General features: G+C 42.3%; 1 protein-coding gene across 1 annotated transcript; it reads right to left on the bottom strand.

Moving 5' to 3' along the window:
- Nucleotides 1-864: 864 nt before the first annotated feature.
- On the bottom strand, nucleotides 865-8604 carry HSP90AA1 (heat shock protein 90 alpha family class A member 1). Its single transcript, XM_065685219.1, has 11 exons — nucleotides 8495-8604; nucleotides 6832-6990; nucleotides 6370-6736; nucleotides 5772-5905; nucleotides 4957-5265; nucleotides 4131-4296; nucleotides 3670-3860; nucleotides 3408-3555; nucleotides 2465-2733; nucleotides 1785-2118; nucleotides 865-1605 (listed from the first exon to the last, which is right to left on the bottom strand). The coding sequence occupies exons 2-11, from the start codon at nucleotides 6988-6990 to the stop codon at nucleotides 1496-1498; spliced, it is 2187 nt and encodes a 728-aa protein (XP_065541291.1). The 5' UTR covers nucleotides 8495-8604; the 3' UTR covers nucleotides 865-1495.
- Nucleotides 8605-27240: the final 18636 nt, after the last annotated feature.

Here is a 27240-nt window from a genome sequence, read left to right as displayed (position 1 = left end):
CTGAATTTGTTTTGGAGAAGCAATTCAGCATTAGACATGAACACGTGAGCACAACCAGTATAGTAAGCTCACACACAAAAACATCAAATTGAAAAGCCCTCATACCCCACCAAACCAGTGCCAGTGTATCCACTCCCCCCCATTGTGTTATGAAGCCCAAGTTAGTCCTCCCCACCCCCAGAGCAGCGCTGCTTTAACAGCTTTTAGCATGCAGGAAGCTGTATGTTTTAGGTAACTGCAGGACACCACTGCAACCAGAGCCAGGTAGCTTTTAAGAAATACTGCAGCAGGAAAAAAACCGAGAAACTAAACCTAAAACACCTCTGTCATATGTACATTACATGAAATAGATGAGGGTACCAAGGAACTACATCATTACCTGCCAGAGAACCAGGCAGCATGCCTGGAACTTGCCCCCACCCCTTCCCTCCTGAAGTTCACTAACTTAAGCTTGTAAATACCACCCAAGGCACTGATACACAGGGGAAGTTGCTGGAATTACCTATTAACTCCATTTCCTTTTACTATTTCTCCTTCAGAGACAATGGCAGAAGTACGTAAGGATGCACAACCTAGTAGTTTTCTGGAAGCCTGTGCTATGTGGTATTCAGCACGTTAACATCACCCCAGTACAACACTAACAGCCAGGCTTGTAGGGGCCTAGCTCTGCATGCAGAGCCACTGAACTGCCGGAATATCAACACAGGTAAACCAAACTTGAAGCAAACAATCACTTCTTCAGAGACTGAAACAGGCTGAAGAGATGTTGAGAACTGAACTTTTCCATAATACCAGTCTGCAGTAGCATTGCAGCAGCACTGCAGATTTGATTCCCATTGTAAACAGACACGTCTGTGACATGACTCATTCTTAACACTTTTATTCTTACAGTTCTAGGCTTGAACTGTACATGCAGAGTTGCATAAGTCACAATAGAGATTTACAGTGGATTCTATTCTATGGTAGAGTGCAATCCAGAATCCTGAAACAGTATAAAAAACAACTTTAAACATCAAGACCTTGTTAGGAGCAAAAGGGTTAAAGCTTCCCAAATATTTCAGCTCTCCTAGATACCTAGTTACTAGGTACTGTATGTTAGACAGGTTTAGAGTTGAAGAGCTGTGTAACACAAACAAACTTGAACATCCTGATGTCATACTGTCTTTGTTACCTCTTTCCCATATTTCTGGCAATTAAGAATAAGTCAAAAACCCTGCCACCTGCAACCAGCTAATAGAGACAAAAATTACTCCTTACTTGCCTGTTTAGGGTTGTACAGTGTTAAAAGAAAATATTCCCTCAATGGCATTTGTATCTCACATCAGCTGAAAAAGCAATGTAACAAAAATAAAGGTATAACATCTTTGAAAATAAATATAAGAGGGAATGCAGACAAAGTGTCTAAGATTTTTTTTGGCAGGTAACATTCATAATATACAAAATATAACTTATTCATATTAGCCAAGGAAACATTCATGACTTCCTGTGAACTCGTTTAATCCACTTCCTCCATGCGTGATGTGTCATCATCTCCTTCAAGAGGTGGCATCTCCTCAGTAACTGCTGGACTAGCTTCTTCTGCAGCAGTATCATCTTCATCAATGCCTGTGCAGGAAACAGAGGTTCATCAGTGCCAAGGTCAGGATGCAAAGTCTTTTTCCTTTGCACAACTTGAACGAATTAGAGGGTTCCCCCTTTCCCACAAGCATCAAAATGATCTCTGGACAGTCAGTGACCTCCAAAGGCCCAGCAGTCACTGGAGACAGGACACATTTGTAACTTACCCAGACCAAGTTTAATCATCCTGTAAATACGGTTGGCATGTGTCTGAGGATCTTCTAAGCTGAAGCCAGAGGACAGCAGTGCTGTCTCATACAGCAAGATGACAAGATCCTTCACAGACTTGTCATTCTTATCAGCCTCTGCCTTTTGCCTCAGAGTTTCAATGATGGAATGATCAGGATTAATCTCCAGGTGCTTCTTTGCTGCCATGTAGCCCATTGTGGAGTTGTCTCGTAAGGCCTGTGCTTTCATGATCCTCTCCATGTTGGCAGTCCAGCCGTATGTACTTGTTACAATACAGCATGGAGAAGTAACTAAACGGTTGGACACAACCACCTAGAAAAGCACATACAAAGCACATACCTGGAATTTAGTATTTGAATGTGTGTATTTTATTTACTATCCCCCCAATTTAACTAAGGTTCAACTACAAAATGCTGCTGCAGGCCATGTAAGACCAAAGACTTGTGAGACAAAGCAGGATGTGCAATGCCAACTAAACAGAAACACCTAGCTTCACTAAAAGTGAAAGACACCTTGTATCTGTAACACTGCATTTTGCATAGATTGCTCTCCTTCAGAAAGGCCACTGTAAAATTATTAATTTGAGCCTTTGCTGCAGTGAATTCACTTCAGACCATTGAACTTACTACATATAGACAAACCAGGTACTGTTAATTACCTTTTCTACTTTCTTTTCAAGGATGTCTTTCATTATTTTGCAGAGGTTTTCAAACTTGGCTTTCTTCTCCTCCTGCTTCTTTTTCTCCTCCTCATCCTCTGGAAGCTCCAAACCCTCTTTTGTTACAGAAACAAGGGTCTTGCCTTCAAATTCCTTCAGCTGCTGCACACAGTACTCATCAATAGGTTCAATCATGTAGATCACTTCCAGGCCATGCTTGCGAAGACGCTCCACAAAAGCGGAGTTAGCCACCTGATCTTTAGTCTCACCTGTATGCAATGAGAAGGCCACAGTTGTCTGAGCCTCAACACTTAACATAGCAGCCTGCTTATTCTCTAGAGCCTATGCCACACTTTCACCATGTGATGCCCAGACCAGGGAAAAAGGGTGACACAAAACCAGTACAACAAGCTACTGCAAAGACTAGGCTGGCCCATAGAGACCTAAGCCTTTCAAACTGACACAGCCTGTAATACACTTCTTCCCAGTTTGAAAATAAACAAGATTTCCTGTAATGCCAGGCAGAAGCGTTTCCCATTTCTGCTAAGGAATAATCTGAGGAGCCCTGTACAGCATTTACCTTAAGAAAAAAAATTTACTATCTCATACCCGAACACTTAAGTGGATTGAGCATTAAGTCTTAAAAATTCAGACTCCTGGCTGTTAATAGCTGAAGCCTGAACAAAATAATCTTAAAGCCACCATGAAGATTCTAAAGCGTACTTTAGGAAGTATGCTTACCAGTAAAAAGGTGTGCAAACCAGCTGTACAAAGGGCATTACATTATTTGTAGCTAGTTGTGCTGTCCTCATGGACATAGTACAATATTTATGGCTCCACTGACTACCAGAACAAGTAATGACAAACAACCTGCAAGAAGAGCTGCCGTGGTTTTTTCCCATTTTCTAACCCCTGAAAGATTAACAATTTGTTACCAACTCACCAGTGATGTAGTAGACATGTTTCTGGTTTTCCTTCATCCGAGTGCAGTAGTCCTTCAGAGACACCATTTCATCACCAGATGCAGATGTGTAATACCTCAGCAATTCTGACAGCTTCTTCCGGTTCTGGGAATCTTCATGTATACCAAGCTACAAAAATGAAATTAATAAAAGCTAGTAATTCCTTCAGATGAACACTAAACTGTGTTAGCTAACATCAGCTAACAACTAACAGTAATATGAAGCAAAAATACTACTACAAACCTTGATATTCTTAGAGAACTGCTCATAGAACTTCTTGTAATTCTCCTTGTCCTCAGCCAACTCAGTGAAGAGTTCCAAACACTTCTTCACCAAGTTCTTCCGGATCACTTTGAGGATCTTGCTCTGCTGCAGCATTTCACGAGAAATATTCAGAGGTAAATCCTCAGAGTCCACCACACCTCTCATGAAATCTGGAAGATTATATTGAGACTTGAACATTCTAGACAATAAGTACTGTAGATCTCAAACCAAAATTGTCACCACCTAAATGGCTCTATACTTTAAAAATAACAAATTGGTTTCTACCATTTCAGGCAACACCAAGCAGTACTTTCAAATCCTATCAGATTTAAGAACTTGGCTTCACCCTTCCAAATGTCTTTAAACATGAAGGAAAACATCAAGACTGCTAAGCACTTTCTCTAACATTTTGGGAACACTTTACTCAAAAATATACTCACTCAGATATTCAGGTATCAGCTCCTCGCAGTTGTCCATGATGAAAACTCTGCGTACATACAGCTTGATGTTATTCTTCTTCTTCCTGTTTTCAAACAGGTCAAAGGGTGCACGCCGTGGGACAAAGAGAAGAGCTCTGAATTCCAACTGCCCTTCCACAGAGAAGTGCTGTGAGGAAACAATGTCATTTTATCTACCTGCATTGCTCTCACTTGCGTGACCATTTAGCAACTCTTCAAATGTGTAAGTGAAACAGTAAGTATTAGAGGTCTCAGAAAAGTAACAACAGACAAAACATGGGTCAGGAACAAGCACTTTCTCCAGTCAGACATCCTAAGTCCTATTCAATTGTTACCAGACCAGCAGGTGAATTTGAAAACACTCAGTTCTCTATACTACATGCTGAGCTTCAGGAAGCAGCTGCATTCTTACAGCACTTCCCACTGCAGACCCAGAAAGAGGCCACTCACTTACTCATCCCATTTACCCATGGGCCTTTTCAAAACTGAGCTGTAAACCCAAGTAAACCGAAGTAACTCCATGTAGTTACCTGAACCTACTCTTAAGTTTTTCAATTAGACTTGGTAACAACTAAGCTATACAAACTAGGAAGGCAAGTTTTATTTAACACTGATTAAGGCTGTAAACACAGCCTTAAGAGTAGCCAAAGTAATTGTAGCACAAGGTCTCACCCCCACATACTATCGCTCCAATTGCAAAGCAACCTTAGTAAGATGTGGGACAATGCATCCAGTTCAGCAGCATCTTTATCGATCTGAGAGCTTTAGGTGCAAACAGAATTGCACCTCAAGACTGACAAGGACTTACTTTAACAGCCAAGTGGTCTTCCCAGTCATTTGTTAGACTCTTGTAGAATTCCCCATATTCTTCATTGGTTATGTCATCTGGATTCCTGGTCCAAATGGGCTTGGTCTTGTTCAGCTCCTCATGGTCAATGTACTTCTCCTTGATCTTCTTTTTCTTCTTCTTGTCTCCATCCTTCTTTTCCTCTTCTTCATCAGAACCAACATCCTCTATCTCTGGTTTATCTTCTGCCTTTTCCTCCTTCTCTTCCTTTTCTTCTTCCTTTTCCTCAGCTTCATCATCACTCACTTCCTTATCACGTTCCTTCTCCACCTACAATAAGATTATTAGTTTACCGGTGAAACCCAGAACTTCTATTACCATCAGCCCTGAAGTGTCCCTGGTAGTCTCAGAGCTAAAAACTAACATGGCATCAGATTTTCCTCCGACATTCAACTGAAGACTTCCATTTTGAGCACCAGGATAAAGACTGTATTGGCTTCTATGTGACTGTACAGTTAAGTAGTTCAAGCTGTTTAGTTATATCACACTCCATTACCACTAGTAATATATCAAGGTAGAGCTAGGTTTTCAGTAATATGGAAGCTATGGAAGTACCAGCACTGTAAATGGTGTTCCAGTTCTGGGGTTTGTTTGTCGTTTAAACTTAATGAATCTGTAATTAATGGCTCTGTAAAATGGAACTGTATTAACAGAATTTAAATACTACATTCATGTAGCACCTGTAATTCTACTTTACAGCCTGGTCTCCCCCTTTCAAATATGCATTTGCTCTGAAGCTGGCAATACTGATTTAGCTTTCCAAGCTAGATACATACAAACAGTGTAATAGGATAGCCGATGAACTGGGAATGCTTCTTCACAATTTCTTTGATTCGCCGTTCTTCCAGGTATTCAGTCTGATCTTCCTTCAGATGCAAAATGACTTTTGTCCCACGGCCCAAAGGTTCACCTAGAATGGAGTTCACATGCTTTACTTGTGCAGCAGATCACACATTCTAAAACACACTGCTCTTCAAACAGCCACTGCTGTATCAACAGATTTCTTCACCAGTGGAAAAAATGTAAGCTTCTGTGTACAGAACAACCTGACAAACATTTCCTCAGCCTCACAGTACCCTGCGTATACTTTGATAAGCTTGCACAGCGTAGAGTAGTCTAGGTGTCAGTCAGTGTTACCTTATGTAAAGCTCTGAAAATTGAAGTCCTCATTATAACTCACCTTACTATGACTTACTTACACATTCCATTATGTATCAACCATTACTCTAACTGCAAGAGTGGAAACAGCTGTGTCTGGGCTTGATGTAACACATGACTAATAGTACTGCTTATCTACTGTTATTTTCTTTAATGCACAAAGTATCTGACAGAAAACTTCAGAAAGCTGCTTAAGAAAAAATATTTAATACTCACCATTATCAAGCCTGACAGTGAATGATCCTCCAGCTGATGACTCCCAAGCATACTGCTCATCATCATTGTGCTTGGTGATCACTGTCACTTTTTCAGCAACCAGGTAGGCAGAATAGAAGCCAACACCGAACTGACCAATCATGGATATATCAGCCCCTGCCTGCAGTGCTTCCATGAATGCCTTGGTACCAGACTTTGCAATTGTACCAAGGTTGTTGACCAGGTCAGCTTTGGTCATCCCAATGCCTGTATCAACAATGGTCAGAGTGCGATCATGCTTATTTGGAATCAGATTAATTTTCAGGTCTTTTCCAGAATCCAGCTTGCTTGGGTCAGTCAGACTCTCATATCTTATCTTGTCCAGAGCCTGTAAGATACGGGACAAGCTTCAGCATCCCCTGACCATTCCTAAAAAATCCAGTATCCCAACTGACATGAAGCAGGCTGACAGCCTATACTTACATCTGATGAATTGGAAATCAGCTCCCTCAAGAAAATTTCCTTATTGGAATAGAAAGTGTTGATGATCAGAGACATCAACTGAGCAATCTCAGCCTGGAAAGCAAAGGTCTCCACCTCCTCCTCCATTGGTTGGTCTTGAGTTTGCACAGCTTCCGGCATCTGCACAGAGAGAACAAGTTTAAATACCGTCCACAGCAGCTTGGTGTACATAACCTTCTGCAAGCACCAACAATGACGTTTAAATATAAGCGCATTTAAGTGTTGTTCCAAATACAGCACCATAACACAAAACATGAACACCTAGATCCGATTTCTCACCAGCAAAAATTCAGAAATCCTAAGATACACAAAAAATAAACACAGAATTTTAATTACAGATTTGCACCGTTTTGGTACAACAGATTTTTCCCTCTCCTCCATTAGCTTGGAAAATAACGAAACTCCTACTTCCCCTCATTACAGAGCGAGTATAGATGACGAAAAAATAAAAAACTGATCTGAGCTCCTGCATTTCAGAGACTAGTACTTCTCTTTACTCACACCCACCTCGTATTTTGCTCAGACAATTGTTACCTTCAGATACAGACACTATCCCCACAATTCAAGTACCAACACGGTCCAGCCGAGCTCATTACCCCGTTCTACACAGAGTATCAGAACCGGACCTGCTGCCTAGGCTACCCTCTGTACGAGCCAAAGCTCAAGAACCCCACATTCGACTCAAAGACTAAGACCTCACAAACCACAACCCGACTTTAACCGCTACGAAATGAATCGAGTGCAAGTGCAGCACCGCAATCCCTAGCAACAACGCTCATTTAACAGGAAACAATGAGCTACTGCACTGAGCTCTAACGCCGCGGTGCCCCTTAGGCGATTCCGAGCCAAGCCCACGGGCGGCAGGAGCCTCTCCACGCGCCGCCGCGCAGCGCCCCCTGCAGGCTCTCGGCGGAAGCATAAAAGGTTCTAGAAACTGCCAGAGCCTTCCCCGCCCGCCCGCCCCCCTCCCGCGCGCAGAGCGCGCTGCCGCGCGGCCCCTTCCCCCGCCCGCCCGCCACGGCCCCCCCCCCCCGGCCGGGCACTCATTCATTGAGGGGAACGACTCCTCGCCGTCCGACCCACCCCCACCTCGCAGCAAAACGGGGCCGGGTCACCCCCTCGCGCCGCTGCGAGGAGTGAGCTACTTTTGCCGGTGGTCCCCTCCGAAAGCAACAGCCTGCTTCACCCGTCATCTCCCGCCCCCACTCTGCCTCTCACCCCCACTCTGCGAGCGTAAGATGGCCGTCCGCCGTCCTCCTTCTCCCCCCCACCCCCCAACACGCCATTTTTATCTCTCCACTTTACTGTAAGAACAAAAATACCGAAATTACCAATAATGCAAGCTTTAAATACATCACCCTTACCCCCTTCCAGCCATACCCCGACTGCGGGCCCCAGAAAACCTCCGAACCCCGTTTCACTTTTAACTGATACTGGAAGGAAAAGCAAATGAAGGCATCCCGCACCACGCGGCCGCCTGCATGCCCCAACCCTGCACCCTCGGCACACCCATTAGCACCGGCCAGCCAGTAAGATCTGGAAAAAAAAAAAAGATTCCTCAGCAAACCCATCCCCCCCCCCCCCCCGTACAACCGACTGCCGCCACTGCCTCCGCACCGCTCACCTTGGCAGAGGGGGAAGGGCTACTGGTCGCCTCAAGGAACCTGCAAGCGCGCTTACACTCACAGACGTACCTTCACCAGTGCGCGCGCCCTTCCGCGCGCTTGGCTTATATACGGCGGACTCCGCCTCCTTCCAGAACCATCGGGAACCTTCACTGACAGGGACGTGGGAGGGGGGCGGTGCTGCGGGAGGGGGGTGACCGCGGGTAGGGCGGACACCTCCGGCCACGCCACTGCGGGGCGGGGCCGAGCCGCTCCCAACCAATTAGAGCTGCTCGTGAACGGCGTCTGCCGGCGCGCGGGTTTCGCGCAGGCGTCTCCCGCTGCCTCGCCCTCCCTTGCGGGGGCTGGCTCCGCGCATGGGCAGGCGGATGAATGCGCGGCGCGCCGCCGGCTTGTCCAACCGCCGGCCGGCCCGGGGCGCAGGGGGAGGTGCGGGGAGGGCGCATGCGAAGTGCCCGCTGATGGTGGTGGTTGGGGAGGCGGTCGGGGGGGTTGCGCAAGCGGCGGTGACGTCATCTGCTGCCCTGCGCCTCTCAGAACGTCCTAGAAGCGGGCGGCGCCGGTCCCGGCTCTGCTCGCCCTGCCCCCCCCAGCGCTGGAGGAAGGGCCTGGAAGGCGCTCGGCTGCACTTGCCGGGGGAAGGGCCCGGAACCTGGGTGCGGGGCGGCACCGCAGCGGCCGGGCCGTGCACGCTGTGTCCTGGTTGGATTCGTGGCGCCGGGCGGCTCCCCGCAGGCCGGTTGTGCAGGTGGCTGCGGCTGTGCTCGCTCCCCACCCCCACCTCGGGCCAGACCTGTCTGTGCTGCCGGGCGTAGTCGGGTGAATCACGGCGTAGGGATGCTGTGGTAAAGCGTTTCGCCTGATCGGGGAAAGCTCGATTGCTTCTCCCCCAGCAGTGTTAGTCTGCAAGTTAAACAAAAACATCCTTCTTAGACTATATGTTTGTGCAGGGTCAAGTGATCAAGTCGAAGAAACTCAGAAGACCTACACAACTATGCAGTTAGTTAAGGATTTAAGCGCTAATAGTAGCCGTCAGATGCCAATGCTGTTCAGCTAACAGGCCAAAGCGTGAAGCTTGCTGGGATTCTCTTCCTGGATATGGCTATCTAATCTGTGGGAAATCTCAGTTGATGTTCAAAGGGCACAGCTACAGGCATCTTCATACATAAGTTTATACATCATGCATAAAGGAAAAGTACATGTCTGACTATACCCGGTAACTCTGATTATGGCTTGTAGCAGGGGTGTTATTTTTATATCCTGAGCAACCTGATTGGGAGCAGGGAGTTAAATGCAGGTTTTCTGTCTCATGGGAAACTGCTCTGCATCACAAATGTTCCAGAGCAGGCTTCTAAAACTTCGTTGTTGGAGCTGATCCACTTTTGGAGATATAAATACCAAGTGAAGCCACATGTTAAAACTGTACACTGATGTAAGAATGAATCTAGACAATCTCTCTGCTGTAAGGAACAGCTATTTGCTTGCTTGACTAATATAAAAAGTGTTGCTTCTGTAGCAAGAATTCATACCAGGTGCATCTTCTTGGCATTTTCTTTTGGCTCTTAGATGTACCCCAGAGTGCTGTCTAGTTCAACATCTGACTGATTTTGGGGAATGAAATTTTTACATGCCTAACTGCCCTTCTGCTACTAAATTACGCTGGGTAATGTGCCCCGTGAATTAGATACATCAATACTGTGGTCCATTAATATATTTAACCAAAGATCCTCATGCTGAATTTACCATTCTTAGCATCCATTTTCTTGCAGTTTGGCCTAGACAAGCAAATCTGATCGAATTGGGGCTTACAGGCTTGGTTTTGTTGCAGCGTTATGTCTTTCAGAGAGTTTTCAGTACTTCTCATTATCTGACAAGAAAATACATTAAGTATGCATGTAGAACATAACGTAGGACCTGTCGAGGAATTAAAATTACAGCTTTTCCTCTCTAATCTTTTGGTTAATGTGGATTCAGTTATTCAGACTCAGAGACAGATGTAATTTTAAGCATATGAAGACCTATATAAGGTTTTGCATGTCTGCAGGATCATGCGCCTTTATGCTGTCTAATGTAGCAGCCATATCATTCTCTTTTCCCTTTTGTGATCGTATTATTCAACTTTTGAAAGCAGTCTTCAAAAGCAGACTGGTTTTTTTTCTCAGAATTGTTTGACAAGTGCACTAGGAGAAAGTAATCTTATGCCAAACCATCTAAGTTTTCCTAGCTCTGCTTAACCCAAGTTCCTGTGTGCCTGTGTAAACCAAGTATTTTCCTCGTGACTTGTAAATAATCTATATTCTTTGTGTTCCAGTATGCAGTGAGGGCTTACGAAGATAGGCACTTTGTTCCTATGGTTACTCTATTTTAACTGATCCTAGTTTTGTGTTGCTTCAGTTTTAGGCAAAACAGACTGGTTCCAGACTTGCTTTATGTCTATTTTGGAGGAAAATCTGAGCAGAAGAGTTCCACTTTTCAACCAAGAGATTAATGTACTATATATTTTAACTAGTACCTCTGTTAATGGGAGAAATGCAGAAGCCTGATATTTTCAAGTTCTATCTTCACACACACTTACTCCCTCCCATATCCCCTAGGTGTCTCTGACCCCTCTCCCCATCATCCCAAACCCGTCTGTCCTTCATCTGCCTGCCTTTAATGTTCTGCCTGGGGGAGAAGCAGTATGTCCTAGAACTGGTGCACGCAGGTGTGCTTGGTAAAGGCTGTAGCCGTGCCACTTCCTCCTGGCTGTTAGGCCAGCAAACAGCGAGGATAAAGCTGAATTCTCCCTGCACCTTCTTCCATCAAAAGAGGCAACAAGAGCACACGGCTCTGTTGCCCACCTATTGATTTTGTAGACCTTACTGTCTCTGTGATCTCTGTATTCTGTTAACTTCGATTGAATTGGTTAAATAGGTCAAAATTATTATGGAGATACTGACAGACAATGACCGCATTGTTGCATGTACTTCATTTCCTTAGGAATGTTTTTTTAGTCAAACATTCTTCCATTTTTTTAACGACTATTATACCCAATGTCTGAGGGGTGGTTACATGGGATTTCATTTTTTCTGATTACACAGAAATAAATAACATGGGTCAATTGCCATTTATTTGGTAAGATTTGCTACTTCAAACGTTACTGTAAATGCAAAGGTAAAAATGCCCAACAACCACAATATTAAATTCTAATTCTAAATTTGAAGCCGAGGCAGGTAATTGATTTGCAATTTTCTTGTCAGAATCTAAAAAACTTCAGCTTTCAGAAAATCCAGATTTGAATCAAATATTGAAGAACTGGGTCATTTTGACCAGAAATGGTTCTATGCCAACAGCATGTGCTAGGAAGTTACATTGCTGCACTAACTGCATGGGCCGCAGTCTTGCATTCGCTTTCCCAAGGATTAGTCCCATACTTGTTCCCCATGTACATTTTAATTGTATTAGAGTATTTAATTACACAATTTCATAGAACTCCTTGCTCTATGAAAGTTACAAGATTAAAAAAGAACAAAGTTAAAGATGTCTGGAAAATATTTGTTTAATGTTTGAAGCATTGAAATAACCCAGGAAAACTCAGGTTTATTCTTGATCAAAGGCTTTTTCTGTTTTGCTGAATAAAACTTTATTTTTATAAGCCACAAAGAAATTAAATTACATTTGCATAGAGAATTCTGAGTCCAACATTTAACTAACTTTCTGAGTGCTTGGTGTTGTATCCTTAATGCTTTTACAACATCGCTTTAAAATTAATTATGTTCAAGTTCTGGCAGTTTCGTGATGTTGTTACCTCAGAGCTTCAGGGTTTACTTAAGGAAAACAAAACAGCAGCAACTGAAATCACCTAAACAGTAGATTTAAAGGACTGACATAAGTAGAAAGAAAGTAGTTTTACTTAACATACGGAATTATGCATGTAAAATCTGTGTTATCATAATGCAATGTAAAGCTGGCTAGGGATCTCTGAGCAAAGCTTCAGGCTTTCTGAAAACTGTTCCTTGAGCCAACTTGTTTCCTACTTTCTCATGTCTTACTGGAAGACGAAGTGATCATAAGATTTAAACGTCACAAAAAGAAGCGATTCATACTACAAATAGGATGGATAGTCACTTAGAAGGAATTGTTTTTGCGCTGAAGAGGTTACCTAAGAGGCAGAGAATTGCTCTCCTAAAATACAGTACTTTTGAGCTGTAGGTGGCAGCAGTAATTGTATCGACCAAGGGCAATATGGACACATCTTTTTCTCTAAAAGCCTCAGGTTCTTGAAATGTGTGTTAACAGAGTGTGATAACTCAGACTCATTGCTCTCAGAAGGAATTCTGAAGGGACTTTAACTGTTGTACAAGAATATTATAGCAAAAGTCAACAATGCCATTACTAACAAACGTCAATTATAATAAAAGCTCAGCTGCATAGGAAGGCTGAGAGAATGGAAAGGCCTGGATTAATGGAATGTTAACAAGGTCATAGAATCAGAGAATCATAGAACAGTTAGGGTTGGAAAGGACCTCAAGATCATCTGAACACTGCCAGGGATGGAGCATCCACAACCTCCCTGAGCAACCTATTCCAGTGCCTCACCACCCTAACAGGAAAGAACTTCCTCCTTATATCCAATCTAAACTTCCTCTGTCTAAGTTTAAACCCATTACCCCTTGTCCTATCACTACAGTCCCTAATGAAGAGTCCCTCCCCAGCATCCCTATAGGCCCCCCTTAGATACTGGAAGGCTGCTATGAGGTCTCCACGCAGCCTTCTCTTCTCCAGGCTGAACAGCCCCAACTTCCTCAGCCTGTCTTCATACGGGAGGTGCTCCAGTCTCCTGGTCATCTTCGTGGCCCTCCTCTGGACTTGTTCCAACAGTTCCATGTCCTTGTTATGTTGGGGACACCAGAACTGCACACAATACTCCAGGTGAGGTCTCAAAAGAGCAGAGTAGAGGGGTCCAGAATAAGCGTTTAATCTTATCAGAAATTGCTTTATATGATGTTTGTTACAAAACTAATAATTAGGTTCAGTTTATAAGCACTACAATTTGATATTTTAAATTGGTCCTCATCTTAATGTTCCCTTGTGACTAGAACAAGGGAAACTGTCTTTGTAGTTCTATGCATTGTATCATGATTTACACTTTCCCAGAATAAATACGTAATTACGCATTTCTAAGCTGAAGTTTTATGTACAAAGTAAGAATTGTACCTATGCAAACTTACCAACACAGGCATGTTGTCTTCCACAGAGTTACAATTGTTTCTTTCCAGTGTCTGGTTCTGCTCTTTGCTTCAGGAGCATTGCAGGGCCTGTTTGTTGAAAAGTCTGTGGGTTTTGTCTAGCATGGGACCAAAAAACCAGTTGACACAGTTATTTGGTTTAGAGAATGACGGTAGAATGTCATGCCTATCCCTTAAATCAGGAATAGCTACATAAAAATGATAGTTTCAGAGGAAGAATGATAGGTATGGTGGCAGTTGTAACGTTTATTATCTAGAGCTATGAGCTTTTTTCCATTCATAGTTTTTAAGTTTAAGTAAGTCCTAAATCAGAGGGAGGAGGAACTTGGAGAACAAGCTCTTTCAGAGAGCAGGAGGTTCGACTAAAAGCCCCCAGAAACATAAAATCCTAGACGTCCCTTGAAGACGTTAAAAAATTATAGTGATGGTGAAGTTGCATCACTAGGAAAATTATTTAAAAGTGCCTGAGCATCAACAAGCATGGAAATAAACCTGCTACTTTTTTCCGTGTATGTATTTCAGTTCTAAGAATTGCATTCTGCGTAACAATAAAGGGTGTGGGTTTAGTACATTAACAGCTAAATGCTGTTGCATATTCACCTGCAGGTATGGGTATGTATGGAGCACTTACTTACCTTATTTTGCATGCCTGGTGAATTTGGTGACAAAACTATCCTTCAAGTCACCTTCAGAAAAGTTGAACTAAAGACTCTAAAATCTTAAATCTAAATTAATTAAAACTAGGAGATATCTACTACTGGAAACTATGTCACAAAGCATATATTCTGTACTTCACTAACTTATTCTTGATGTGCTAGTATTTATTTTTCAGCTTACTGAATACAGATGTCATTTCAGAGTTAGATAATTAGAATGTGACAGAAAAGTTGATAGTAGGAAACAAATTTTGGATTCATTTTAAATAGACACACAGAAGGTAAGTTCTATTTCTGAATTCTAAGCAGGTAAGCAGATGCAGAGAGAAATAGTTCATACAGTCACCTGCACTTGAAAGATCACATTTTTGCATAAAGAAGATTTTATACAAAGATACTACTTTATACAAATAAGATGCTATTTTATATAAAGAAGATATATTTGGATCAAATTGTTTAGTGCCTTCAACAAAAGCAAGAAGAAAAATTGATTGAAAGGCCTTCACATACTTCAGGAACACTTCTGAATCATCTGCTTCTTAATAAGTATAATTCTTAGAGACAAAAAACTGTCAAAGAAAAGTTTACCTTAAAAATCAGAGGATTTAGGGAAAGAGTGAGAGCAATCTGGTGTAGAGATCTTACTTACACTTTCAGATTTAGTTCTGAATGGAATTTTAGCTGTTTATAAAGGGTTGAGAAAGTAGGTTTACAAAGCAGCAATGGCTGGAATCAGGGTAATCTATGTTAAAAAAAAATCAGTTATACATTTTTATTGGGGATACTGAGCATGCAATAACCTCAACCATCTCACTTTTAAGAGGGCACAGAAATGGGAAGAACTAAAGAATTTTGCAGAACTTCTATTTAAATTGGTGTAAAAATCTGATGAACCTGGTTCTGAAAAGAATTTGCAGTGAGGACTTGTAGCTAATTACTGAGTTTGAATTACAGCTCAAAACTTGCTCTGATATCACACAGCCAAGTTATGTTGGATCTGAACAGTATGAATGGAGCTGTGTGAGAAGAAGCTGTAGGAAGCCTTGGCCAGGAGTTTGCTGTCTTAGCTTAGGAGCTGTACTGAAGCCTGGGCCTTGGCTTTGATCTTTGCCTGAGCTGTGCCTGGGTTCAGCCTTGTACTTTGCTGATTCCAGCCTTGTCTTGCTGACCTGACTTCTTGCCTTGTCCTTACACATACCTCATTATTACAGATGCGTGTGGTGATCATTGACCTATTGGGTGCTACATCACTGGACCAGTTCTCTTCTTGTTCAGGTACTGTGGGATTATGACCCTTGTCAGTGTGCTCCCTGCTTGGGCCTGCCTTGATTTTACCCTTGGCTCCTGGCTCATCCTTGCTGGTGGAGCAATCTGCTCTTTTGCACCCTGACAGTATGGTCAGGCCCTCCTTGAAAGAGGTGTCCAGGTAGAACACCTCATATTCTGGAAAATTTCTTACAAAACTTATGTCTTCTTTCCTTGTGATGGTCAAGGAAACTCTGAAGAATGTTAATAATCCACTTGTCACCTTTGTAATTCTGCTCTGCTGCAGTATCTGTAATGAAATATTTAAAGTCAGCTATTCAGAATTCAAAACACACTGGAGTATACTGTGAGTCTGCTACGTGCCTGAAACTTTCACATTTCATCACAAAGCATGATTCAACAAAAATCTCAGAAGTCATAGGAATTCAAAAAATCTGCAGGTTCACATTCCACATTTTTCAGAATGTGAGATTATTAGCATTTACCACACATGGCCATGAAATTGATTATTTCTAGTATTTCAAACCTAGGATATAGTCTTTACTTTGGCACTCCATACTTGTAAAGAAAAGGTAAGAAATTGGTTTAAATCTGTCCATATGCTCTGGGTAGATTACTTAGTGCACGGATGATAGGTGTTTGGTTTTGGGTCTGTTTTTTTTTTTTTTCTTTTCTATTTCAGGCAGTACTTTCATTTTATTAGGGATATACTGCTACGAAAAAAAAAAAGTACTAAAATGATGGAGTACTTTCAGATAATCATAGATAAAGGTTTCACAGCTATCTATGAGGAACACTCTGCTTAGGCAGTTTAATGTTACATTCCTGCTGTGTCAAGACAGATCAAGAGATTTATTTCTTGTGAAGAAACATGAGAGATCTGAATCCCAGCTTCTTCTCCATGAAAGAATACTGAAAGAAGGAATAGTAGCAGTAAGATAATTCTGATTAAAGCTGACTCTAAGTGGGTACTTTGAGAAATTTTGTCAAGAGCTGTGTAAGTACTTGATTAATCATACACAGATCTATCTGTAGGCTACAGTAACGAGGCATAGTCAATCAGAGGGAAAGTCAGATTTCATCTCTTTCAGAGGTGCTTCCTGCCATACTGAGGTGAATCTCCTGAAGTAACTTGGCTCTTTACACTGGAATCCTACTGTGCAGTCAGCTGAGCTGAGGGTATTCTTAGGCCAGTTAATGTGCATGTCAGTATAATGCTCTACATTATACAAGTAGGACAGACAAGATTTGCTAGAAGTCACCAGGTTATTTCTTGTTTGAAGTGGTGCTGCTTAATACTTGCCAGGAAATATTTCTGCCTTTTTTTGTCTCATCATTTACAAAACAAAACAAGAGAGAGGAAAATCCCTCCAGAATGGCTCTTTCAGCTGGGTGGGAGTCACATTGACTCCTGTGATTAACAAACTGAAAACTGGTTAGCTGCTGGCAGCCCAGGATTTTTGCATCTCTACTTTAGTTGGATATGTATGGAATAGGGAAAGTACCTTTATTTTGTCAAATTTGGTTTACTTCAAAAATTTCTAGTGTTTAAAATAAAAGCAGCAAGTTCACTCTAACCAGAAAAGTTTTTTATTATAAAGTAAACCTATAAAAAACTGATGACAAAATGTATTTTTCTGTGTTTTGTTCTTGCTGTCCTTCACAGTAGATCTGCAAAGCTAAGTTGCAGGAAGGCACAGTAAAGGATTGGAATAGTAAAAGCAGGGATTTTCCAGCTTCTATTCCTCAGGACGTAGCTGCTCTTTCCAATGACTTACCTAAAATTGTATTTTCTCAGACCATTTGTTCACAATGAACTATCTCTCTTACCCGTAGTTCTGCAGAACTACAACACCCCCAAGTCCTTCTCCGCAGGGCCGCTCTGAATCTCTGCCCAACCTGTAGCTGTGCCTGGGATTGCTCCGACCCAGGTGTAGGACCTTGCACTTGGCATGGTTGAACTTCATAAGGTTGGCATCAGCCCACCTCACAAGTGTGTCAAGGTCCCTCTGGATGGCATCTCTTCCCTGCAGTGTATCAACCAAACCACACAGCTTGGTGTCATCGGCAAATCCCACTGTCCATGTCACTGACAAAGATGTTAAACAAGACCGGTCCCAACACCGATCCCTGAGGGATACCATGCGTTACTGATCTCCAGCCAGACATCGAGCCGTTGACCACAACTCTTAGCGTGCAGCCATCCAGCCAGTTCTTTATCCACTGAGTGGTCCACCTATCAAATTGATATCTCTCCAATTTAGAGACAAGGATGTCATGCGGGACAGTGTCAAACACTTTGTACAAGTCCAGGTAGATGACATCAACTGCTCTACCCCTGTCCACCAGTTCCGTGGCCCCATCATAGGAGGCCACCAAATTGGTCAGGCAGGATTTCCCCTTAATGAAGCCATGCTGGCTCTCACCAAGCACCTTGTTGTTTTTCATGTGCCTTAGCATGCCTTCCAGGAGAATGTGCTCCAAGATTTTGCCAAGCACAGAGGTGAGACTGACTGCTCTGTAATTCCCCCAGTCTTCCATTTTCCCCTTCTTGAAAATGGGGGTTATATTTCCCTTTTTCCAGTCATCAGGAGCTTCACCTGGCTGCTATGATTTTTCAAATATGATGGCCAGTGGCTTAGCAACTTCATTCGCCAGCTCCTTCAGGACCCATGGATGGATTTCATCGGGTCCCATGGACTTGTGCACTTTCAGGTTCTTACGATGGTCTCAAACCAGATCCTCTCCTACAGTGGGCCCAAGATCTTCATTCTCACAGTCCCTGCGTCTGCCTTCCAAGACTTGGGTGGTGTGGTCAGAGCATTTGCCAGTGAAGACCGAGGCAAAGAAGTCATTAAGAACCTCAGCCTTCTCCCAATCCAGGGTAGCCAGTTCTTCTTGTAAACTTTAATGCTAGCAATACAAAGACAGCTTAGTTAATATTGTACTAGTAGCATCTGGGAATGATGCGAGGACATTAGGTATGCAACTAGTGTTTCAAAGCATGTACTATTAGCATCTCAAACGTGGCACTTACAAAGAGTGTAATTGGACAGCTGATGAATTGAGAATGCTTCCTCACAATTTCTTTGATTTGCCTTTCTTCCAAATAGTCTCTTTGGTCTTCCTTCAGATTTAGGATAATCTTTGTTCTACAGCCATGGCGTTCCCCTTGAGTGAAATCTGAGAGTTTTAGTGACAGCACAAATGGCCAAATAGCAAGTTTTTTTCTGAAATTCAGAGCTAATATAATTGTCATAAGAAATTCTTAATCATAACTGACTACATGAAGATGGTGAACTGGTGCTTCATACGTAATTCTGTGCTCCAACAAATGCAACAACTATAGCAATTACACCATTTCAATGTGTACTTCCCCCAGTTTTCAAAACCCTCATGGAAATTTATTATGTTTAAACTTTTTCTTTAAATGTAGTACATATTATAAAATGAAATACAGCAGTGGAGCTGTATTGCGTGATACCACCTTCATTCTCTTGCTTTATAAAGTTCAGACAGTCATTATTTCCCAGACAGGGCAAATTTGCTGCTAAAGTTAGATACTATTACATTAGATTGTGTGCCTGTGCTCCCACTGCTGTTCTGCAGTGTTTTCACTTGACATTAGCCAGCCTCGAATTGAAGGTGACATACAATCTGCCTTTTTTCTTTTGTGAGCTCGGTCACATTTGCAATCAGGCAGAGAAGAAGCTGACCCCAAATCAACCAGTCCTGAAGACAGCAGCACAAGCAATATTTCCATAAAAGCTCCACTGCTGGGCATCACAGTAGTAATAGGGTCAGCTTTGGTCATCCTGTGCCTGAATCCATGATGAGAGTACAGTTGTGCTCTTTGGGCCAGTCATTTCCAGAATCTAGCTTGTTTGGATCAGTCAAGGCCTTGAGTCCGATTTTGTCCAGAGACTAAACCAGAAGGCTTAAGCATTCTCAGGATAGACTTAGGAATTCAGGCAGTGTTTTACTGGCTGAGTCACATTAATGGCTAGATAGCTTGCAGCCAATGAATTGCAAACTGGCTCCCTCAGAAAGGTTTTCTTGCTGGAATAGTCAGTGTTCATGAGGTACTATTTCAGCCTGGAAGGCAAGAGTCCTCTTCATCCATTGGTTGATCTTCAGTTTGCACAGGTTCAGTGTTAATAAGAATAAACATAGCTGAACACTTACTGCATGTATATTTATACACACACACAACTGTAGTATATGGCTTTTTAAACAATGTAAAAATACAAGTAATTTTGGATATATGTACTGAGAGTGAAGGACAGAAGATATAATTACTGTTTCAGATGTATCCATTGTATATGTGTTCCAATGTATATTTTGGATTTTTGCTTCTGATTTCTAATTTGCTTAAGATGGAGATAGAATACGATGAATAATGGTTTAATCTAGAGGAAATTAGTAGGCTTTTTAATGTAGTCAGTTTAAACTTATGAAGCTTAACCATGCCAAGTGCAAGGTCCTACACCTGGGTTGGAGCAATCCCAGGCACAGCTACAGGTTGGGCAGAGAAGAGATTCAGAGCAGCCCTGCGGAGAAGGACTTGGGGGTGTTGGTCTACGGGAAAATGAACATGAGCCGGCAGTGTGTGCTTGCAGCGCAGAAAACCAACCGTATCCTGGGCTGCATCAAAAGGAGCGTGACCAGCAGGTCGAAAGAGGTGATCCTGCCCCTCTACTCTGCTCTTGTGAGACCTCACTTGGAGTATTGTGTACAGTTCTGGTGGGGATGCTGGGGAGGGACTCTTCACTATGGACTGTAGTGATAGGACAAGGGGTAACGGTTTCAAACTTAAACAGGGGAAGTTTAGGTTGGATATAAGGAAGAAGTTCTTTACTGTTAGGGTGGTGAGGCACTGGAATGGGTTGCCCAGGGAGGTTGTGAGTGTTCCATCCCTGGCAGTGTTCAAGGCCAGGTTGGACAGAGCCTTGTGTGGGATGGTTTAGTGTGAGGTGTCCCTGCCCATGGCAGGGGCTTGGAACTAGATGATCCTGAGGTCCTTTCCAACCCTAACTATTCTATGATTCTATGACTATATTAGAAAGCAAGAAAAGTTATCACAAGATTTGATTTATTATCATTAATTAACTTTCCATTTACATTCTGGAACATCCCATAGTTTAAATTTTACAGTTATGACAAAATAAGAAAGACTGGACACTGTCCTTTACCTGAAAGGCCACCTGTATAGGTATACTCTGAGGTAATGATTTAATATTAAGCTTGAAATTTCTTTGGGAAAATAACAGATACTTGCTTAATTGGTATAATGGTGAGACTAATATGGACTCACAATCCATTAAAGTCAGAATAATATTGCAAGGCAACACATTTTATTGAAGTGTTGTAGAGTGCCTTCTGTTGATCATTTAATGGTAACCAAGTCTGAAACCACCCAAAGATGTAGAGTTCCTATTTAAGATATGCTCATATTTAATGTTCCTATGTAAGTTATGCTTAAACAGCCCACTTTATTAACCTGTTTTGAATAAAGACCATGAGAGCCTTGTGTCTCACTATTAGCTGGTTTTATTTTGCCCACAGTTGTCTTCTGTCACAGCTGTGAGAAAGAGAGAAAACAAGAAACAGAATTAGGGTGACTAGAAAGATTATGACAAGATTATGTTTGAATTTTCCAAAGGGAAGTGATGGAAAGAAACACACTGTAGCCACATTTCAGCTTACTTTAGCAGAGCAACTAATCTTCATGAGCTAAGTCTGTCAGTAAAAGAATCGCTGTTATCACTCATCGTTCTGCAGAATTGACTCTATGTAGGTAACCTTCAATCCAAGCTTTTTTATAAAAATCAGCCATTACTTGGTAGAAACATGCAGCAGGAGAGGGAGAGTAGAGAGAAACTGATCAAGACTTCTTAGGCATGGAGCAAGTCAAGACAGGCGCTGAGGGTGTATTACTTTGACATACCAAAGGCTGACTGGGTTTGCTAGGCCATATGTTAGAGGCAAACAGCCTCCTCATTTGTTGTTTAGAAACTATGATCCTGATCCTACACTTCAAAAGATCTTTTATAATTTATCCTTACAGAAGGTAAGTAAAATGCTACCTACTCAAAATAGGGTTGACTTATATTGATATTGCACAAATACAAATGATAAGGGTAAACTCAGAGAATCACAGAAGGTTTGAGTTTGGAAGGAACCTCTGGAGGTCATCTCATCCAACCCCTCTGCTCCAGCAGGGCCACCTAGAGCAGGTTGCCCATGATTATGTCCACTAACAGCAGCTCTGAAATGAACTCATTGAAGGGTGACATCCCTTTGCAGTCATGCAAACTGGAACCACAGCTGCCTCAGAAAGAATTTTAAAGCTAGATGTCCTGCAAGAGCAGCTGATTCTGCCCCTCACACATGGCCTCTCCTCAAAGAGCACTGAAGAACAGAAATGCTCTCTTTGTGAATGGGGCTGTTTGGCTAAAGTGTGTTAATGTACTCTTCATGATTTTGAATGCAAATGAAGATAGTAGCACCCTAAGTTGTAAGATCAATCCATTAAAGGAAAGGAGAAGCTTAGAAAATATGTTACTAACACACTAATGAGGTTTCCTCCTTGGTGCTTGCATTATTGCTGCAATGGGCAAAGGGAGGAATATGGGTCTCTGTGTATGCCCTGCTACCCATCTACGAGCTGGAACATGAGGGTTCAGTATGAAGTCTCTCTAGTTTGCAATGCTGTCAGAATTCACCAGATGGGGCTAATAAAGCAAGTATAAGTATTCCATATAGAAGTTATACTGAACAAATAGGGAGAGAGCAACATATATTTGTATATATGGCATAGGAGTTTAAAACGTTTTTTTTTTTTAGTTAACCCACTCAATGAGTCCATTATTTATAATAGAAACTTTGTTTCAATAATTTTCTATGAACTGTATGCTCGACTATTCAACCATTCACCATACCACCCCCCCGAAATCAACAGCTGTCTCAGGAAATCTGTGCATTAGATTAGGCTTGGTTGGTTGGTTTTGGGTGGGTTTTTTTCAATCTCTAAACAACCTTACATACATCAAAATGGAAGGGTATATGTGTTGTCTTCTGTTTCTAGATATTACGCTTTTTTCTATGGTTAAATAAAAATACAAATAAAACTTAAAAAAATTAGTTTAAGCATATAAAAGTGTACAGCTTTCCCTTTTCATGTGGTACATGAATAAAGAGACTGATCCTGTCTCCTAACTCCACCTCCCAGATTTAGTTTCATGTACAGACTCTGAACATACTAAGACATTGCAGTAAAGTTTTAGTTAGCTGTTTTTTGAGAAAGGCAGTTCCTGCGTGCCAGTGCATCTGTCAGATGTCCTCATCTGTGTCAAATGACCGAATCAGGAAGTTAGTATCTGAAAACTGAAAGTACTTGCCTGTGAAATATAGAATCATAGAATAGTTAGGGTTGGAAAGGACCTCAAGATCATCTAGTTCCAAACCCCCTGCCACGGGCAGGGACACCTCACACTAAACCATCCCACACAAGGCTTCATCCAACCTGGCCTTGAACACTGCCAGGGATGGAGCACTCACAACCTCCCTGGGCAACCCATTCCAGTGCCTCACCACCCTAACAGGAAAGAATTTCCTCCTGATATCCAATCTAAACTTCCCCTGTTTAAGTTTTAACCCGTTACCCCTTGTCCTGTCACTACAGTCCCTGATGAAGAGTCCCTCCCCAGCATCCCCATAGGCCCCCTTCAGGTACTGGAAGGCTGCTATTAGGTCCCCATGCAGCCTTCTCTTCTCCAGGCTGAACAGCCCCAACTTTCTCAGCCTATCTTCATACGGGAGGTGCTCCAGTCCCCTGATCATCCTTGTGGCCCTCCTCTGGACTTGTTCCAACAGTTCCACGTCCTTTTTATGTTGAGGACACCAGAACTGCACACAATACTCCACGTGAGGTCTCACAAGAGCAGAGGGGCAGGATCACATCCTTTGACCTGCTGGTCACGCTCCTTTTGATGCAGCCCAGGATACGGTTGGCTTTCTGGGCTGAGAGCGCACACTGAAGCCGGCTCATGTTCATTTTCTCATTGACCAGCACCCCCAAGTCCTTCTCTGCAGGGCCAGTCTGAATCTCTTCTTTGCCCAATCTGTAGCCGTGCCTGGGATTGCTCCAGCCCAGGTGTAGGACCTTGCACTTGTCATGGTTGAACTTCGTAAGGTTGGCATCAGCCCACCTTACAAGTGTGTCAAGGTCCCTCTGGATGGCATCCCTTCCCTCTAGTTTATCAACTGGACCACATAGCTTGGTGTCATCGGCAAACTTGCTGAGGGTGCACTCAATCCCACTGTCCATGTCAGTGATGAAGATGCTAGACAAGACCGGTCCCAACACTGATCCCTGAGGGACACCACTTGTTACTGGTCTCCAGCCAGACATTGAGCCATTGGCCACAACTCTTTGCATGCAGCCATCCAGCCAGTTCTTTATCCACTGAGTGGTCCACCTATCAAATTGATATCTCTCCAATTTAGAGACAAGGATGTCGTGCAGGACAGTGTCAAACGCTTTGCACAAGTCCAGGTAGATGACATCAGCTGCTTTACCCTTGTCCATCTGTTCCGTAGCCCCATAGAAGGCCACCAAATTGGTCAGGCAAGATTTCCCCTTAGTGAAGCCATGCTGGCTGTCACCAAGCACCTTGTTGTTTTTCATGTGCCTTAGCATGCCTTCCAGGAGAATGTGCTCCAAGATTTTACCAGGCACAGAGGTGAGACTGACTGGTCTGTAATTCCCCGGGACTTCCATTTCCCCTTCTTGAAAATGGGGGTTATATTTCCCTTTTTCCAGTCATCGGGAGCTTCACCTGACTGCCATGATTTTTCAAATACAATGGCCAGTGGCTTAGCAACTTCATTCGCCAGCTCCTTCAGGACCCGCGGATGGATTCCATCAGGTCCCACGGATTTGTGCGCGTTCAGGTTCTTAAGATGGTCTCGAACCAGATCCTCTCCTACAGTGGGCCCAAGATCTTCATTCTCACAGTCCCTGCGTCTACCTTCTAAGACCAGGGTGGTGCGGTCAGAGCCTTTGCCAGTGAAGACCGAGGCAAAGAAGTAATTCAGAACCTCAGCCTTCTCCAAATCCTGTGTAGCCAGTTCTCCTGAAAGCTTCCTCAGGGGCCCTATGTTGTCCCTAGTCTCTTTTTTGTTTGCTACATACCTGTAGAATCCCTTCCTGTTATCCTTAACATCCTGGGCTATATGTTAAACTAATGCTCTCTATTAACAAGCAATTTTATCATTATTGCTATCAAACGACATGAAAATACATCAATATTTAGTAAGTATCTACCTTATATTTGATGTTAACATGTTATACCTACTTATGAAAAAAAAAATCAGTAAAAAAATAGACATCAGATGTATTTAACTAAACTGACTGAACAGCTATTGGGAAATTACATTAATCACGTTATACCTAGCACTTGTTCGTATAAGGATGGAGGCAAAAGACAGGGAATGTCACACCATTACTGATTACTTGATTACTGGTAAGTATATGTTACAGAAGACTACATTGTATGAGTTGGATAAGGATGATAGTTTCAGGTAAACCAGAAAAGCAGGGACGCAAGAGCCTACTCTACATAGGTAATCTTCAAACCACACTTTTCTTTAGTAATCCCATCATCTTCTTTATATGTGCAGAGAGAGAGAGTATAGAGAAAATAAGCAAGTTTCATTAAACATGGAAGAAGTCAGACTTCCAGTTAGACAGGCAGTTAGACTGAGTGCTGGTAAGTTTTTATGATGAATGATATTTTTTGTATGATGAAATTATAATGTGCTTATGATAAGAATACATGCATCATATCAATAAATCCCCATTCTCCTCAGCCAGCCTCTCTTTTGTCTTGTAGATGACAAAATCGCTATAATGAAAAAGGTCAGAAAATTTGCATTTGGAAGTTTTTGTCTAAACAGTTTGACAGTTCCACTCACTAATCTTCCAGCTCCTAGATATGAGTAAGTTCTGGACACCAGATGGATGGCAAAGACTTGTGAATTTAACTTGTGCCCTTCTCAACTTACAAACCAAAGTCATGAGCGTGACCATAATAATGACCATTATGAAGCCAGCAGATAATTCAGAAAAATAAGCTCTCCTTTCTTTATACATGCAGTGATTCTATTAGTGCTGAATGAACAGCCTGTATTATGCAGTATCCAAAACTCCTGTGCTTCAGTGAGCTTATTGAGACTCAGAAAAAATCACATTAGAAGATCATTTATCTAAAACTTCAGTGCTTCATCCAAAACAATTTGGAGAGAGTCATTCCAGCCATGGAACTGAAATTATACTTATTACACTGATGGAGAATCTCCTTCTATGACTAAACAGAAAGCAGATAGCCATTCTTCTTCTGAAGCTCTCTGCAACAACTTCGAGATAATACTGCCTCATGTGAGAAAGGTGATAAGGGAAGGTAGAATGTGCTAACAAGTTTTCAATTTCTCTTTGAGAAACACACCAAAGCAACAGAGAAGGATCTCATCATCAGTTAGGCAGACGACCTGGAGGAGACTGAGGAACCTAGGGTAAATTTAAGACATCATAAACATACCTCTCTTACGTGCAAAATGCTCAGAGGCTCTTGATTCACCTTTTAGATCTTACTCACTTCTTTGTTTTAGGCTGGTAATGTTTCCCTTTCCTTGGCTGTTAAAGTCTGTTCTCTCCAAGGACACCTTCCTCAGCTTTCCTTATTTCCTGGTCTGCTTAGGGAGTCTTAAAACACACAATGGCAACAACTTTGCTCGCATGGATGGCTGTTAACTGTTACACCAAGTACAGGTTGCTTGGCTGACCTACAACACCTATCAGTAACCATGTATTATGATAACATGATAACCACAAGCTTCTCAATGAAAACCAGCTCAGTTAAATAGCTGATTCTGGTAGAAAAAAAAAACAATTTTGAAACATTTATGTACTGAATCTTTTGTTGCTTAAATTAAAAATATGTAAGAGTCTACCGAAGACTGCAGTTTAGGAGTGTTCTTAACCTTATCGATGGCACTACATTCTCACACTGCAGCACCGATAAGCATCACTGGCTAGAAATTCCAGTTCTGTAAGAAAATCAATCATTGCTGCTGGCCAACAGTCAGACCTTACTAATTCATAGGTTTCTCATTCCTCACATGGATTACAGCAATACTGTGTATGGATGTCTTCCATATTTAGGGAGTTTTGAGAAGTACATAATGCTGTAGTCCACCTTAAAAACACAAGCTATTTGCAGATGTATCACAACCGATCTCTCTGGCTTTCCATATAATTTAAATTAAATTAATTATCTCAGTCTTATCTTCAGAGACCATAATTTCCAGGACAGCTACAGCTTCAAGATAAGCACTTGACAAGAACAGTGCTTTCACTATGGAGGTATGGTAGTCTGTTCCAGAGGCAACTTGGAGAGAGCTGAGTGCAAACATCAATATGAAGCCTTCCAAAACCACAGCAGAATTCACTGTTACCCAATCCCAACTGCAAAGCAGACTTCTTTTACCTTGTCTTCTTCAATCCACATGTCTGTTTTATAAAAATACCCATTT

The sequence above is a fragment of the Lathamus discolor genome, chromosome 6 (assembly GCF_037157495.1).
Source record: "Lathamus discolor isolate bLatDis1 chromosome 6, bLatDis1.hap1, whole genome shotgun sequence".
Lineage (NCBI taxonomy): Eukaryota > Metazoa > Chordata > Aves > Psittaciformes > Psittacidae > Lathamus > Lathamus discolor.
This window is presented reverse-complemented; position numbering and strand designations above follow the sequence as displayed.

Bases quoted from the DNA above. Each gene is read 5' to 3' on its own strand.
- HSP90AA1 (XM_065685219.1), bottom strand. From the start codon at position 6,990: ATGCCGGAAGCTGTGCAAACTCAAGACCAACCAATGGAGGAGGAGGTG. The intron at 3,556-3,669 runs GTTTGTAGTAGT...TCATTTTTGTAG, and splicing joins AGTTCTCTAAGAATATCAAG to CTTGGTATACATGAAGATTC. The intron at 2,734-3,407 runs GTGAGTTGGTAA...CATTGCATACAG, and splicing joins ACATGTCTACTACATCACTG to GTGAGACTAAAGATCAGGTG.